Raw genomic sequence first — 18,262 nt, 5'->3', positions numbered from 1 at the left:
GATGATTCAGAAATGTATATCTTCAACCTGGACCTTTCGCCTTCCCTTCAGTCTCGCATTTCTTCCTGTGCTTAAGACATATCTACTTGAATGTCCCTCTGTCACCTCAAATTAAACTTGCCCAAAACTGAACTCCTTATCTTACCACCCAAATGCTGCCCTCCCCATGTTTTTCCCATCACTGTAGACAACACCACTATCCTCCCTATCTCACAGCCCTGTAACCTAGGTGTTTTCCTTGACTCATCTCTCTCATTTCACCCACACATGCAGTCTGTCACCAAAACCTGTCAGTTCTACTTCACGACATGGCTAAAATCTGCCCTTTCCTCTCCATCCAAACTGTTGCCATGCTGATCCAAGTACTTATCCTGCTCATCCTTGACTACTACAGCTGCCTCTCACTGGCTTCCTGAGCTCCTGTATCTCCCCCACACCAACTCATATTTCATTAGGCTGCACAGATCATTTATCAACTAAAACAAAAACTCCTTTCCATTGATTTTAAAGCATTTAATCATCTTGCCCCATTCCTACTTCACCTCACTAATCTCCTACCACAGCCAGCCCACATGCTCCACTCCTCTAGCGCCACTCTACCCCGATCTCATCTATCTCACTGTTGACCCCTTTCCCACATCCTCCTACTAGCCTGCAACTCCCTCCCCTTCCATATTCACCAAACCACCACTTGCTCCACCTTCAAAGCATTATTAAGGTCATGTGTTCTCCTTGAGGTCTTCCCTGATTAAGCCCTCTTTTCATTCATTCATTCAGTCGCATTTATTATGCACTTACTGTGTGCAGAGCACTATATACCAAGTGCTTGGAAAGTACAATATAGCAATAAAGACAAACAGTATCTGCCCACAATGGGCTCACAGTCTGCGGGGCGCCTGGGGAGACAGACCTCAAAACAAGTAAAAAGGCATCAAGGTAAATAAGCTTAATTATAGATATATACATATGTACATAAGTGCTTTGGAGCAGGGAGGGAATTGGTTACATGGGAGGGAGGGCGAGCTGAGGAAAAGGGAGCTTAGTCTAGGAAAGCCTTTTGGAGGAGGTGTATCTTCAGTAGGGTTTTGAAGGAGAGAAGAATGATTGTTTGGTGGATTTGAGAAGAGAGGGCATTCCAGGCCAGTGGTAGGATGTGGATGGACCAAAGGTCGACAGCAAGACAGGTGAGATCGAGGCACAGTGAGATGGTGAGCACCAGAGGAGAGAGGTAAGGTAAGAAGTGGCAATGTGATAGAGAGCTTTAAAGCCAATAGTGAGTAGTTTTTGTTTGATATGGAGGTTGATAGGCAACCCCTGGAGATTTTTGAGGGTATGCGTGACATGCCCAAAATGTTTCTGTAGAAAGATAATCTGAGCAGCAGAGTGAAATATGGACTGAAGTGGGGAGAGGCGAAGTTTGGGAGGTCAGAAAGGAGGCTGATGCAGTAATCCAGTTGGGATATTCATGTTAATGTCTGTTTCCCCATCTGGACTGTAAACTCGTTATGGGCAGGGACCATGTCTGCTCATTCTCACATATTGTACACTTCCAAATGCTTAGTACATTGCTCTGCACATAGTACGTGCTCAATAAATGCAATTAGTTGATTAGTGTTTCTCTGCCCAGTTGGTCAGGTTCAGAAGAACAAGTTCCCTGGTAGTTAATGACTTCCAAGCCCTTAGCATTTAGGGAAGCAGCATAGGCTTGTTAGAACAAGGGCCTGTGAGTCAGAGGACCTGGGTTCTAATTCCTGCTCTGCCACTTACCTGTTGTGTGACATTAGGCAAGTCACTTCACTTCTCTGTTCCTCAGTTGCCACATCTGTATAATTGGGATTAAGACTGTGAGCCCCTTGTGGGAGAGGGACTGTTTCCAACCTGATTTTCTTGTATCTATCCTGGGGCTCAGTACAGTACCTGGCACCGAGTGAAAGGTTAAAAAGTACCATTTTTAAAAAAGAAGCCACCATTTGCCTGCACCATTAGATAATCCCCAGCAGTGATTAGCTTTATGTTGAATGAGTTTTCAGACTTTTATGGGCTGTTGTGTCTCTAAGCACTAACAAAGGCAGTGTTTAGGGCAGGGGCTGATGACCTTTAGCAGGAGAGTCAAATGAAATGATATCTTTCAGCTGTACAGTTTATGGCCTCTCACCTGACATGTAGCTGCCATTACATCATGCAGCACGTAGTAAAATGTGATGGCATTATTCCACCACATGGGTTGCTTCATAGAAGCAGTTGATATGATCATCATCTCTTTGTGGGCAGCAAGGTCATTAGGGCATTGTGGTGTCATCTTTGATTTGATATGTGTAGACAGGGCCTTAGATCTAGAGGCCCCCATGACACACAGGTGGTGCCCCAACCCAAATTCCTGAGGTGCACTTTGTTCTGTAAAGCAATATCAGTTCCTTAGCATAGGAAGAAGCACCATTTTCAATCCAGCAATCCCAAGAAAAGCCAGCACAGTGATCATCTAACTTCCCAATGTTAGCAAGCTCACCTCAATGGCCCTCGATTGACCTGTTCCCCTCCAGAACTGGGGAGTGACCTCACAAAAGAAAACCCCCTACTCTCATCTTTGCCAAAATTTCTTCACCTCCCTTTCCAAGGTTGCCTCACCTCCCTGTGATATTTCTGTAGGAGTGGAAGCAATGCAGGGACATCCTTATAGGCTGGATAAGTTCAGGGCCTCAATCAATAGGAGCATTTTAACACACATGAAGTAAATTTTGAAAAACTTCAGTGGGGGAAAAGAATTGATAAATAAATACCTCCTGAAAAGTGAAATTACTTGTCATTGTTTTGCTTAAGCCTACTTTTTCAGTAAAAATGATCCCTAGATGCTAGTTTTTTTAATGTTAGAAGATGACATGTAGCATAAATCTCAAATCTGTTGCCTTCTTTTTTTAGAAACTTTGTGCATACTTTGATTCAGTTTAAGAAGCCCATCATTGCAGCAGTAAATGGTCCAGCGATTGGCCTTGGAGCTTCCATACTGCCTCTCTGTGATGTCATTTGGGCTAATGAGAAAGCTTGGTTTCAGACCCCATACACAACCTTTGGGCAGAGTCCTGATGGATGTTCTTCCCTCTCCTTTCCCAGGATAATGGGATTAGCTTCTGTGAGTAACTTCTGTTTGTTTTTCACTATTTGATTTTGGGTTTTGGGGGGTTTTTTTGAAAATGGGGAATTCCAGAAAGCAAAGTGGCAATCCCCAGGTTAGTGTCTATTTAAGTTGATTCAAACTATAGAGATGTTCTGTGTTCTCATAGGATTACTCGTTCAGTAAGAGGTACTGAGAGTGGATAGAGATAGAACATGCAGAGTCAGTTCTGGGTTTTCACCAAAATTTTCCATTTCCAGGCTGCAGTCTGATCATTAGGACATGCCTTAGTCTTTTGAACATCAAGGAACAATGCCATTTTTTTCATATGCCCTGACAGACATCAGGAACTATTCTGTGTTACATCAGTAGTGTTAAAGTTGTTCTAGGTGTGACTCTAAAGAGTTTAAGTTCCTCAACAGCAGGGTTGTTCCTTCTATTATTCTTCTGTTCTGTGTTTTCAAGGGCTTTACCCACAGTTGGGGCTAAATTGGTGTTACTGCTGTTGATGATCTGATTTGACTGACCTATGGACAATTCATCCTTCTGCTTTGAGCATCATCTGCCCATTTTATGGTCGCTTCTGATTGTTAATTGTTAACTGCTGTCTGTGATGTCATCATCTGTTTATTTTATTATTCCCATCGAATGTTAATTGTTAATGTCTTCTCTCGATGATGTCATCATATGTTTATTTTACTGCTATCACATGGTAATTGTTAACTGCTGTCTGTGATGTCATCATCTGCTTATTTTTGCCATCACATAGTAATTATCTGCTCTCTAATGTCATCATCTGCTTATTTCATTATTGCCATAGCATGTTCATTAACTACCCTCTGTGATGTCATCACCTACTTATATTATTGCTACTGCATTATTGCTACTGCATTTCAATCGTTAACCTCATTTACCTTGCTGACTTCACCATGAACTATCAATTTCCCTGCTCCCAACTGCTCTTCCCATTCCTCCCCTTCCCCTCTCCCACCCAGGTCTTTCTTTCCCTTTCCCTCACCGCCACCCCTCCTCCTCACCCCCTCCTCAGGATCCCTCTGTACCAGCACCAACCCTCGACGCCTCCCTCCAGCCCCCTCCCTCCCCTCCTCCCTACACCCACTCCATCCCAGTTCTCCTTTCTCATCACCACCCCTCTTCCCACTCTCCCCACCCAGGTCCCCACTAACTCATCCCAATCCAAACCTTCCCCTCCCCTTGCACCTTTCCCCCTCCCTCCCCTCCTTCTACAGCTGCTGCCAAGTGTGGCCTTTGGAACCCCCTCTCCATTATAGGTAAGCTCCCTTTCATCCTGTACCTATTCCTTTCCAGCTCTCTACTCCTCCTCGGCCTAACTGAAACATGGCTGTCTCTGGATGACACGGTCTCTTCTGCTGCTCTCTCCAGTGGAGGCCTCTTCTTCTCCCACTCCCCCAGCCTCACCGGAAAAGAAGGAGGTGTTGGTTTCCTTCTCGCTCCCCAATGTCACTTTTGCACTGTCCCTTCTCCCCCTTCCCTTTCCTTCCCCTCCTTAGAAGCCCACATTAATTGCCTCTACAACCCCCTCCATCATCATCATCAATCGTATTTATTGAGCGCTTACTATGTGCAGAGCACTGTACTAAGCACTTGGGAAGTACAAATTGGCAACATATAGAGACAGTCCCTACCCAACAGTGGGCTCTTGTAACCATCAACTACTGCCTCCCCAGCCACACCTCCAACTTCTTCAATGATTTTGATCGCTTTCTCACCTTCCTTCTCTCCTTTTCCATGCCCACTCTGACCTCAGAGACTTCAACATCCAAATGGATGCCCCTGGTGACTCCTCTGCCACCTGCCTTCTGTCTGTCCTTGATGCTGCCAACTTCCTGCTCCACCCCACCTCACTCACTTACCAATTGGTGACACCCTCAACCTCATCATCTCCTGCCGCTACACTATCTCCTCCCTCACCAACTCTGAAATCCCTCTCTCTGATCATAAGCTTCTCATCTGCCTCCTCACTCACACTTCTCTCCCCTGTAAATCTATGTTAGTACCTCACAGAGACTCTCTCGACTCCATCCATCTTTCTGAGCACCTCACACCCCTCCTCGCCTCCCTTTCCTCTCTGCCCAATCTTGATGATGAGATTACTGCTCTCAATTCTACCCTCTGTACTCAGCTCAACTCACTAGCTGCCCTTTCCCTTCGCTGCTCTCATACCACTAACCCACAGCTCTGGATCACTGCCACTGTCTGCCTCCTTCGCTCTTATGCTCGAGCTGCTGAACGCTGCTGGTGAAAGTTTAAACACCAAGCCAACCTTGTTCACTTCAAGTTTATCCTATCCTGCCTTAACTCTGTCCACTTCTTTGCCAAACAAAACTATTTCTCCTCCTTTATTGACACCTATGCCCATCATCCCCATCAGCTCTTCTATACATTTAACTCCCTTCTCAGGCCCCCTGTTCCTCTCCCTTCTCCATCCCTCACCCAAAATGATCTGGTCTCCTACTTCATTAGTAAAATTAACTCCATCAGGTCTGAGCTCCCCAAAGTCACTCCTCCCCCTTCTCCAACTCCATGGCTCTTAACCCTCTACACTACCCTCCCATCCTTCCCAGCAGTATCATCAGATGAGATCTCCTCCATCTTCTCAAGTGCTACTCCAGCCACCTGTGCTTCTGACCCCATTCCCTCTCATTTTATGAAATTTCTCATCCCTTCCCTCCTCTCCTCCTTAAATTCCATCTTCAACTTCTCACTCTCCCCTGGTTTCTTCCCCTCTGCCTTCATACATGCCCACATCACCCCATCCTAAAAAAACCCTCTCTTGACCCCACCTCCCTTTCTAGTTATTGTCCTCTCTCCCTCCTGCCATTCCTTTCCAAACTCCTTGAATGAGTTGCCTACACCCGCTGCCTAGAAATCCTCAATGCCAACTCTCTCCTTGAGCCCCTCCAATCTGGCTTCCATCCCTTACACTCCCCCAAAACTGCCCTCTCAAGGTCACCAATGACCTCCTTCTTGCCAAAACCAATGGCTCCTACTCTATCCTAATCCTCCTCAACCTTTCAGCTGCCTTCGATACTGTGGACCACCCCCTTCTCCTCAACACGCTATCCAACCTTGGCTTCACAGACTCCGTCCTCTCCTCATTCTCCTCTTATCTCTCCAGCCGTTCATTCTCAGTCTCCTTTATGGGCTCCTCCTCCCCCTCCCATCCCCTTACTGTAGGGGTTCCTTAAGGGTCAGTTCTTGGTCCCATTCTGTTGTCTATCTACACTCACTCCCTTGGTGAACTCATTCACTCCCATGGCTTCAGCTATCATCTCTACACTGATGACACGCAGATCTACATCTCTGCCCCTGCTCTCTCTCCCTCTCTTCAGGCTCATGTCTCCTCGTGCCTTCAGGACAATGCCATCTGGATGTCTGCCTGCCATCTAAAACTCAATATGTCCAAGACTGAACTCCTTATCTTCCCTCCCAAACCCTGCCCTCTCCCTGACTTTCCCGTCACTCTAGACAGTACTACCATCTTTCCCATCTCACAAGCCCGCAACCTTGGTGTCATCCTTGACTCTACTCTCTCGTTCACCCCTCACATCCAATCCGTCACCAAAACCTGCTGGTCTCACCTCTGCAACATCACCAAGATCCGCCATTTCCTCTCCATCCAAACAACTACCCTGCTGGTTCAATCTCTCATCCTATCCTGACTGGATTACTGCATCAGCCTCGTCTCTGATCTCCCATCCTCCTGTCTCTCCCAACTTCAGTCTATGCTTCACTGCTGCTGCCTTGATCATCTTTGTTCAGAAACGCTCTGGACATGTTACTCCCCTACTCAAAAATCTCCACTGGCTATCAGTCAACCTACGCATCAAGCAAAAACTCCTCATTCTTGGCTTCAAGGCTGTCCATCACCACTCCCCCACCTACCTCACCTCCCTTCTCTCCTCCTACAGCCCAGCCCACACCCTCCACTCCTCTGCTGCTAAACTCCTCACTGTACCTCGTTCTCACCTGTGCCGCCGTCAACCCCTGGCCCATGTCCTCCCCCTGGCCTAGAATGCCCTCCTTCCACACATCCGCCAAACTAGCTCTCTTCCTCCCTTCAGAGCCCTACTGAGAGCTCACCTCCTCCTGGAGGCCTTCCCATACTGAGCCCCTTTTTTCACCTCCTCCTCCCCATCCCCCCCCCGTACCTCCTTCCCCTCCCCACAGCACCTGTATATATGTTTGTACAGATTTATCACTCTATTTATTTTACTTGTACATATTTACTATTCTATTTATTTTGTTAATGATGTGCATGTAGCTTCACTTCTATTTATTCTGATGACTTGACACCAGTCCACACGTTTTGTTATGTTGTCTGTCTCCTCCTTCTAGACTGTGAGCCCGTTTTTGGGTAGGGACCATTCTGCCAACTTGTACTTCCCAAGCGCTTAGTACAGTGCTCTGCACACAGTAAGCATTCAATAAATACTATTAAATGAATGAATTAATAAATGAGGATAGGAAGAATATGAATTTTTCAGGCCTTTTAATCCTGCTTAAATTTTTAACAATCTCAATATTCACAAGGGAAGTATATTCAGCAATTTTATTCTTCTTTGGCTTCTGCCAATAAACAAATCTCTGATTTATAGCAGTTATCCCATTGGCCTATGCAGAGCAGTGTTAGGGCAAACTTGCTTAAATTCAGCTATCTCATTCCAGTCTCAATCTAAAACTTAATGTAAATCTTGGTTTTGATGTATGGCCTCTTCAGTGGATTAAGAAGAATGGTGATTCATTCAGTCGTATTTATTGAGTGCTTACTGTGTGCAGAGCACTGTACTAAGCGCTTGGGAAGTACAAGTTGGCAACGTATAGAGACGGTCCCTACCCAATAGCGGGCTCACATTCTAGAAGTTTGAGCTTCCCTAACAGGAAAAGCACAATCATACATTAATCGCGTGTGGATGAGGCAGCTAGCTCTCACCCATGTGCACTTCTCACTCAGGACGAATCCACTTTCCTACACAGGAAGAATCCATTCCATTACCCGCGCACGTGGTGGGCGGTGCTCTCCCTACATGGGAGGAATCCACTCACGATCCCCATCTGCAGCAGGGCACCTGGGTCCCACCCACGAGACACTCACCCGTCCTGTGGTCCTTGCCTCAGTGTGTTGGTTCTGGTTGCAGAGCAGGCATCTGGCCTTCTGGGCAAAGAAAGACACACGTGGGCCACTGCTGCTGCGTGTCTCAGTGTTCTGAGCCTGAAGGTCAGAGGCGACAGGTATTTATCACCTGGGACCCAGGCCATCCCAGCTTCCGACCTCAGTCTATCCAATCTCTGCCCTCCCCCCTCCTCCAGACCTAATTTGATTGGCATGGGGGTGAGGGACAACTTCTGTATTCCTGGTTGTGGGGGCTGGTATCCCACCCTCACTTCCGAGTTCTGCCAGCTGACCCAGGTGGTCACGAGATACTTTTGACCTTGAGATGGCCAGTACACCAGGATCGCCTTGGGACATATTACCCCTTGGCCCTCGCCATACGTGCCCACCTGACCCCACCCCTTCCTGCGTTCCCTCCAGGTCACATAGTGATGGGGTTGCACTGGAAGCTCTGCCTTCCGGCACTGTCCCATCCCTGACCCAATGGGCCAATAACCTCTCTGGCTTGCCTCGGGAACCAGAAAAACAGATCCATGAGTAGGGACAGAGGATATTTCCTATCCCATGGCGAGAGGAAACAGAAGGCAGTGCCCTGCCCTTAAAGCATGTGAGTAGGAGGTATGGAAGGTGTTCAGTGGCCCACCATGGTTTTTGAGGCACTGCACTGAGATAAGGGATGGTTTGAAGTGTCTGCCACCCGCAGATAGAGCAGTGTAGCAGAGGGACAGTTAACAACCCCCTCCCCCACTAGACACAACAGTCTTACAGTAGCACACAGAGGCAAGAGCTGGGGGCGACTGGAGTGTTTGTCGCACCTGTGTGAAAGGGCTGAGCACCATCCTCCCACTAAGCCCACCACCAGGAGCAAAAGTAGCAGCAACCCATGGAATAGTGAGCTTCCCCCCTCCAGTCTAAAGAGTCCATAGAACAGTCCAAAACTCCTCTGCTGGTGTGGACTCCTCATTAGCTGCATGGTACATTGCCAGAGATCATCATGTCCAGTTGTCCAGAATCACTGGAATGAAGGGGCGAGGAGCACCGGTCATGTTGAAACAGGTGGCCTGGTAGAAACAGGTTCCCTTCCCTGATGCTGTCATATCATGGCTAAAATTGAAGACAGGTTCTCTGGGAGGCAGTTCAGTGGTGATTCCTCTGCTGGACCTGTCGATTTTGACAGGAAATCTAGGTGGAAATTCTAGCATAATGAAATCTCCCAGTCTGGCAAAATGGGCACTTGTCCAGGCCATGAGGTTGATGGTTGGAGTCACCTGTTCTACCAGAGACAGAGGGAATTCTTCACCCATCCACAGCATTGCTTTAAACAGATTTTGACAGGAAGTCCGGGTGGAAATTCTGGCGTAATGAAATCTCTCAGTCTGGTAAAATGGGCACTTGTCTGAGCCATGATTGGAGTCACCTCCTGCTCTACCAGGGACAGAGGGAATTCTTCACACATCCACAGCATTGCTTTAACCCAATTTTGACAGGAAATCTGGGTGGAAATTCTAGCATGATGAAATCTCTCAATTTGGCAAAGTGGGCACTTGTCCGGGCCATGAGGTCGATGATTGGAGTCACCTGCTCTACCAGAGACAGAGGGAATTCTTCACATATCCTCAGCATTGCTTTAAACTGGCGGGGACAGTGGCCATGTTGGCTCCACAAACACAAGCCATGGGGGCTAGTTGTCCAAGGGAATTGCATCTTATTCGCAAAATTTCTCTTATTACCCAGAGTAAAAAGTATTTATGGCACATTTGTATGTGTCTAGACTGGCTAGATATGAGCACATATGGACAATAGATGTACTTAAACTACCCAAAGTGGACTGTTACAGTAGAGTAGATATGAAAGTAAAAAGGCATTTTGGAGGAAGAAGTCATGTTAGAGTGGGCAACGTATTACAAATCCATATCCTCTCTTAGCCAAATATAATTAAGTGGACTGAATCACTATATCCACACATTAAGTGAACAGGTCTCATTTCCTTTAATGATGGCAAGAGCTTCCTTCCTGTGAACGGAGAAAAGAAAGGTTATTCCAGACTTAAGGGTATTTTCATCTTGTTTTAGAGCTATGTTTCAAGGTAGTTTTTTGTTTTGTTTTGTTTAATTAACAACCCCCACCCCCTTGTGTCTGCTGTATCTTACCTGATGCTTTACTTGTCATGACTTGAAAGAAATCACCAAGACTGTAAATGGTATGAAGCAGCCATGTTTAGAAGAAAAATTTCACCTTGAATGAAGTAGTTGTTTCTGGAATTGAATCTAGATATTTTACCCCCATTTTCATCTGAAGGAGTTGAGCATGGGGAAATTGGAAGCTATCCAGAATCACAGCGGTACTGCACATAGTCACATAGCTAGTGCAGCCTCCCACATAGCTAGTGCTACATCATCTTACCTGGGAGTTCTCATTTTTCCCTGATTCTAAAAATTCTTAGTAAAACATATTTATATACCAATTGCAGGGTTGAGTGTAAGGGAGTGTAATAAAGAATGTGGTAGCCTTAAGTGCAGTGTTTTCATTGCTGAATTTTGCTGGAATCTGATTTTTAGTGTTCCATTTTTCTAAAACATCATTCTGCACACATCTTCCCACTCTGTCTATTGGTTACCCATTCCTCTCCACATCAAAAAGGAAGTCCTCACTGTTGGCTTTAAGACTCTCTCCCTCCTACTTATCCTTTCTCTTCTACACCCACTACATCCCAGGACACACTCTTCATTCCTCTTAAACTAACCTAACCTCTTCCACTGCTAATGTTCTGCTCACATCCTTCCCACTGTCTGGAGCTACTTCCCATTTCTTATAGACAAACCACAGCTCTCCCCAGCTTCAAAGCTCTTCTGAGGTCCCATCTCCAGGAAACCTCCCTAATTTTTTTCTAATGTCCCCACTTTATATCCCCCAGCTGCTAAGCAACTTTAGCCCATCTGTTCCACCTAAGCATTTATAGTCCTCCATAAAACGTATGTGTTTATTTATATTAATGTTTGTGTACCTTTAGACTGTAAGCTCCTACAGCTTCTACCAATTGTGTCTACCAATTCTATTGTAGTATACCTTCCCAAGTGCTTATCACAATGTTTGTCACACAGTAAATGCTTAATAAATACCATTGATTGATTGATGGTCATATCATACATGCCCTTTGTCTTAAGCAGTAGCTTGTACATATCCCCTTTTCCTTCCTGCTACCTGTATTTTTTTTTAATGTTCTCTTCTCTGAGAGATTGTAAACTCTTTGAAGACAGGGATATAACTACTCATTTGATTGTTCCTTCCATACTACATAGTACACTGTGCAGCATACAACAGGAACTGTATCTACCATCAATCAATCAATAGTATTTATTGAGCCCTTACTGTGTGCAGAGCACTGTACTAACAGCTTGGGAGAGTACAATTTAGCAGAGTTGTTAGGCATATTCCCTGCCCACAAGCAGCTTACATTCTAGATGGGAAGATTGATACTATTGATAAACAAAAACCAGTAAGGCTTTTATTATAAAAATTTGTTATAAGGAAATTTTAATATAATTAAAATTATGTCTTTTATATGCTCAAACTAACTTTATCCCAACCAGTTTGTTTTATTTGATATCTTTAGCTTTTGCTGTAAATCTCTTGCCTCAGAGCTCCGTTTATTAAAAGCCTTACACTAATAATTGACCTCTTCTATGAATCAGTGCCTTAGTGTAGCAGCAGAGTTTGCAAAAGGCAATGAAGCTTAGAGCTATTCCATTGAGAGATACTTTTGTTAAAGTTATGCATAAAGAAAAGGTCTAAGCAGAAGCATCAGACAAGGTTGATTCACCTGTACTGGGCAGCAGCAGCATGGGAAGTAGTCAAAGGCAGATGATCAAATGATCAGAATATTGATTAAAGACAATGGCAGAGACTCAAGTTTTCATTGCTCAGAAGAAGGCAATGGTAAACAGTTTCCATATTTTTAACAAGGAAACTATGGGTACACATACCAGAATGACTACAGATATAGTGCTGGAAGTTGAGTCCTTTAGGTCGGAAGGCACTCAATGAGCTACTGAGGAAGAGCAGACGATGTCTCAGAGTATCATGAGTGTTTAAGACGTGGCTGGCATAAAGCCTTCATGATGTATGGTTGCTGATGTTGCCATATGAGAAATGAGAATCTGAAGCTGTAAAAATAACCTTTTTATTGGAACATGGAATGTGTGGAATGTGAACCAGAGAAAGCTGGAAATAGTCAAGAATGAAATGGACTGAAAGAAGATCAACATCCAAGGAATAAGTGAACTGAAATGGACTGCAGTTGGGCATTTCCAGTCAAAAGAACACATCATCTAGTATTCTGCTCATGCTGAAAAAAGAAGTAATGGTGTAGTGGTAATTTTGACAACAAAAATTGCTGAGACAGTTATTGGATATAATTCTATCAATGACTGGTTGATATCTGCTAGATTCAGAGAGAAAACATTCATTTTAATAATACTTAAGGTGTATGTCCCAACAACAGATGCAGAGCAAGAAGAAATAGATGGGTTTTACAGTGAAGTGCAGAGAGATTGATAAAAGCTGCAAGCAAATGTGTTGAGTATCACTGGGGATTGGAATGCAAAAATTGGTAATGGAGTGGAAATGAAGGTTGTTGGACAATATGGCCTTGGAAATCAGAATCAAGCCAATGACCGACTTACTGATTTCTGTGAATCAAATGACTTTTTTATGGCCAACACTTCCTTTATCCAACCTAAGTGACAACTGAACACATGAACTTCACCAGATGGACTATGTAGAAATAAAATAGACCTTATTATTTGTAGAAAGAGATGGAGGAGTTCTATTTTGAGAGCATCGTGGCTCAGTGGAAAGAGCATGGGCTTGGGAATCAGAGGTCATGGGTTCTAATCCCGGCCCTGCTACTTGTCAGCTGAGTGACTTTGGGCAAGTTACTGCACTTTTCTGAGCCTCAGTTACCTCATCTATAAAATGGGGACTAAGACTGTAAGCCCCATATGGGACAATCTGATCATCTTGTATTCCCCCCAGCACTTAGAATAGTGCTTTGCACATAGTAAGTGCTTAACAAATACCGTCATTATTATTATTATTATTATTATTATTATTATTTTAAGAACATGACCTCAAGCTGATTTTGGAACATATCATGAGCTATTACTGTGTAAACTAAGGCTAAAACTGAGAAATAACAATCATGCCTTATAGCTGTCCAGATATGACCTGATTAATATTCCCCCTATATTTAAGAATCATGTAAAAATTAATTTGAGGTGCTTACTCTCACAGCCAAGGAGCCAGAGAAAAGGTGGACATAGATTAAAAATGTCATTGAAGAAGAAAGCAACACAGTATTGCAAAAGGTCAGAAAACAGAAAAAGCCAAAATGGATGTCGAACATAACTCTGGAAGTAGTCAGGAAAAGGAAGGAAGCAAAAATCAGAGGACAAAAGAATCTGGTTAAAGAACTGAGCTGAGAATTCCAGCACTCTGCTAGGAAGGACAACAGGAATAGAAATGGAATTAAAGTAACAAATATGAGCAGACAAGATCACTATTTCAGAAGATGAAGGAAATTGAGGGAACATTTTGTTTTCAGGTTGGCTTTGTCAAAAGCAAAGATGGACTGATAATAAATGAAGCCACTGGAATCAAACTGAGGTAGAAAGAATACTTACAGGAACTATACCATAAAGATAGCAATCTACAAGAAGTATTTGAAGAAGTTCCTTTTGGATTAGAGCCACTCATCCTTACCAAATTTTGTCAGCCGGTATGGCTAACCATTCAATTGCCAACTGATTGGAAGAGGTCAGTGTTCCAGTACTAGAGAGAGGAGATACAGCTAAGTGCAACAATTATCATACAGTTTTCTTGATCTCAAATGCCAGCAAGGTATTGCTAAAGGTTACACAGCATCTAATGGAGACCTACATGGGATGTGAATTGCCCAGTGTGGAAGCAGGATTCTGGAAACAACGAGAGATGTTAGATATTATTGCTGATGTCCATTGGATAAATGAAATGACAAGAGAATATGAAAAAGAAATCAGCATGTGCTTCATTGATGTTAGTAAGGCCTTTGACTGCATGGACCACGAGAAACTCTGGAGCATATTAAGGAAAATGGACATGCCAGACCATTTAATTGCATTAATGCAGAACATATATGCCAAACAGGAGGCTACAATAAGAACAGAATTTGGAGAAACAGAATGGTTTACCGGCACAGAAAAGTCAAGTGACTTGCCCAAGGTCACACAGCAGACAAGTGGCACAGCCAGGATTAGAACCCCATAACCTTCTGAATCCTGGGCCCGAGCACAATCCACTACGCTATGCTGCTTCTCTGCTCCTCTGTTTCTCAATGTCCCATGTGCTGATATAACAATTTCCCTAAAAATACAAGTTGTCAACGCTGTGGTGCTTCCAGTGACAACAAATGGATCTGAAAGCTGGACAGCGAAAAAACAGGCTAAAAAGAGCACTGATTCTTTTGAAATGAGGTATCAGAGAAGACTTTTATGAATACCATGGATTTCCTGAACAACAGACAAATGGATTTTGGAGCAAATAAAGCCAAAATGGTTTTTGGAAGGCCAAATGAGTCAACGTAGATTACTGTATTTTGGGCACATTATTAGGAGGACTAATTCTCTGGAGAAGACACCATTGCTCAGACAAGTCCAGGAAAAATGTGGAAGAGGCAGACCAGAAGGTAGATGGATAGAAACCATAACAACAATAACGGAAGAACCATTAACAAGATTATGGGTCATGGCAGAAGACAGGACGTTCTGGAGAAAGTATATCCATAGAGTCGCTGTGAACAGCAAGTGACTTGACAGCACTTGATAGTAATACTAATAAATATCCAATATGGAAAGAAAGATTAATTTCCCCAAGAGATTGTTGGAAGTGTGGGGCTAAAGATAGAAAGGAAATGTTGGTTTGAGGTCTCTTCCTTTGGAAAGGTGGAAAATTAAAGCCGCCAAAGTATGTATTGCCGTGTACTATGCACATGTGCCTACATAGTGCCCCTATAAAATTTGAGGGAGAGAAGAAGTTAGTACAGGTGTTGATGACAGAAAGCTACTACCCTTAATATCAGCTCACAGAATTACAGATTTACAGAATACAAAAATCTTTGATGTAATAAAAGCCACCCTTACCAGCAGTAAAATTTCCCACTGTAATATCAGTCAGTCAGTGGTATTTATCATGTGCAGAGTACTATACTAAGCTCTTGGTAGAGTAGAATGTAGCATGATCCCTGCTCATAACTTTAACTTCCAAGAACTCCGTCTGTAATACCATTTAAATGAGGGTCTTGGGCAGTTAGTTCCTTGTGACCTTAAATGGTCAGTTGTGCTAGAGTGTGGTTATGTTCTTTATCAGTCATGTGGAAAGTACTGAATGTGTTCTCTCCCAAGCACTTATTACAGTGCTCTGCACATATAGGTGCTCATTGAATACTGTTAATGATGATGTGTGCCAAACACTGTACTAATGTTTGAGAGAGTCCATTACAGCAGAGCTGGTAGACACATTCCATGCCCACAAGGAGCTTGTGGCCTAGAGAGTACAGATGAGCTCCAGTTTTCCTTAACCAGTGTTAGGGGTAACATGTCTGAGCTGTGTGTGTCCAGTGACACATGTCTGCTAATGGTTGTGTCTTCTGCCCACAATGGTCTTTTCAGCTCCACATGTGCTGTTGGGTGAACTGCACCATCAGTTGTGTCCTCTTCTGATATGAAGGGCAACTTTGTTTCTCACTGCCTCCAGACAGATGTACCATGTTAGAAGAACAGTGCCATGTTAGAAGAACATTCCCTAATTCTCCAGTCAAATTCTGTCCAAAGCAAGGAAAAGCATGTTTTCTGGGAAAACTGACAATTGTCCATCTCTCCTTTGTTCAGAAATACTAGTTTGAAACTTCATTATAGTCAAGTAAAATTGAAAGCAAATCAGAGGATATCTCAAGTAAAATGCCCATGTTGCTGGATTTGGTTGTATCTGGGTAAGTTAAAGGCACAGTTCCTGCCTGTCTAAGATCTTAGAATCTAAAGGCAACACAAATTATGGAGACTCTCTCCAAGCACAGGGAGACCAGAGATTTAAGGATTTGTACATGCATAGTAAGGTGGCATAGAGGGAAGGAAAAAGAAGGGGTTGTCATGGTGAACTCCAATGTCCCCTGGACACTTTATCACCTGGGAATAAAAAGAAGGAAAATTATGTGTGAATTTGTCATTGGCACACCATAAATCTTGATGTGGATGTCTTGTTTTGTCCTGTGCCGTTGAGTCATCTCTGACCATTAGTGACTCCATGGATGCATCTCTCCCAGAATGCCCCACTCTGCTCTGCACTTGTTCTGGTAGTGTATCCATAGAGGTTTCTTGGTAAAAATACGGAAGTGGTTTATCATTGCCTTCTTCCACCTAATAAAATCAAGTCTCCGCCCTCGACTCTCACACCACTGTTGCCCATTATGGGTGAGTTTTGATGTGTAGCAGATTGCTTTCCACTTGTTAGCCAGTGCCAAGCTAAGAATGGAATGGGTACGCCTCTAATTGACTGCCTTGACTGAGTCCTAGAAACTCTCCAGGTGCAATCCTGAGAATGGAGTGGATAAGTACCAAAGTCTTATTTCCCAGAAATTCCCCTTCCAAGAAAGGGAGGGAGTCAAAGGAATAATCAATCTACAGTGTTGAATGAATAGAGCACTGTACTAAGGTCTTGGGAAAGTACAACATCGGAGACATGATTACAGCCTACAGGGGGAGACAGACATTAAATTACAGATAGGGAAAATTATAATAGGGAAATATATCAGGTTGACTCTACATTCTTGCACTCCCCTCTCAGTTGCCTTGTGGACTGATTAGGGAAGGTGGCTTCAACATTTTTGCGCATGTATGCAGAGTGAAATGATGGGTTGCCAACAATAGCAGTCAAGCAGAATCAGGCATAACCAGGCAGTGAAGTACCAGTTCCAGTTTCTTCCCTGGAATTTTGTGTTGCCAGGAGTAAACTCAGGCCTGGAAATTACAGTCTCCATCTGGGACAAGTGTGGTGAACTCAGGAAGACTTTTTAGCTCCCTTGCCTTGTAGATTTGCTTCTAAGTCTTGTCTCTTTGATTCTACAGCTCGTTGAAAGAAATGCTAGTTTAACTTTCCTTTATGCTTACTTTTAAGTAATTCAACTGCTGATTCCACTAGACTTAGTTCCACAGCACTGATGTGTTAGAGTTTTGTACTTTTATAGGGAAATCGTCTGTATTTCTTGCCATTCCAGTGCATTCACTACAAAGCCTAACTTACAAATTAGGAAAGACTGTCTAGGTTGAAAAGCTTAACTAACAGGTTAAAAACATAAGTTGAATCACAGCAATAGCTACAGAGTAACTCATTTTCACTAGGATGGGTATTTTAGGGTTTCTTTAAAACATAGTAATGATAATAATTATGGTACTTGTTAAGCACTTACTATGTCGTAGGTTGTGACTTCTAATACTGGCTCCAACACTTATCAGCAGTGTAACTTTGGGCAAGTCACTTGACTACTGTCAGCCTCAGTTATCTCATCTGTAAAATGTGGATTAAGACTGGGCCCAACGACTGGGCCCAACGTGGGACAACCTGATTACCTTGTATCTACCCCAGTGCTTAGAACAATGCTTGGCAATAGTAAGCGCTTAACAAATACCATCATCCTTATTATTATTATCACTATTATTATTATGTGCCAAACATTGTGCTAGGTGCTTGGGGTAGATACAAGCTAATCAGGTCCCACATGAGGCTCAGAGTATAAGTGGGAGGGAGAACAGTTACTGAATCCTGAACTTGTAGATGAGGTAACAGTGGTACAAAGAAATTAATTGACTTGCCCAAAGTCACAGAGCAGGTCAGTGGAAGCAGGATTAGAACCCAGGCCTTCTGACTCACAGGCCATGCTGTTTCCACTAGGCCATATTGCTTCTCTGGTA

The 18,262-nt window shown here is 43.7% G+C and overlaps 1 protein-coding gene across 1 annotated transcript in view; it reads left to right on the top strand.

The window, feature by feature from the left end:
- LOC119946676 (chromodomain Y-like protein) overlaps nucleotides 1-18,262 on the top strand; it is a 174,404-nt gene that overhangs the window by 149,298 nt on the left and 6,844 nt on the right. Inside the window, exon 5 of the mRNA XM_038768092.1 lies at nucleotides 2,917-3,127. Within this exon, the coding sequence (XP_038624020.1) occupies nucleotides 2,917-3,127 (211 nt within the window). The remainder of the gene's footprint in view (nucleotides 1-2,916; nucleotides 3,128-18,262) is intronic.

This window comes from Tachyglossus aculeatus, chromosome Y2, assembly GCF_015852505.1.
Source record: "Tachyglossus aculeatus isolate mTacAcu1 chromosome Y2, mTacAcu1.pri, whole genome shotgun sequence".
In the NCBI taxonomy this organism is placed as follows: Eukaryota; Metazoa; Chordata; class Mammalia; order Monotremata; family Tachyglossidae; genus Tachyglossus; species Tachyglossus aculeatus.
This window is presented reverse-complemented; position numbering and strand designations above follow the sequence as displayed.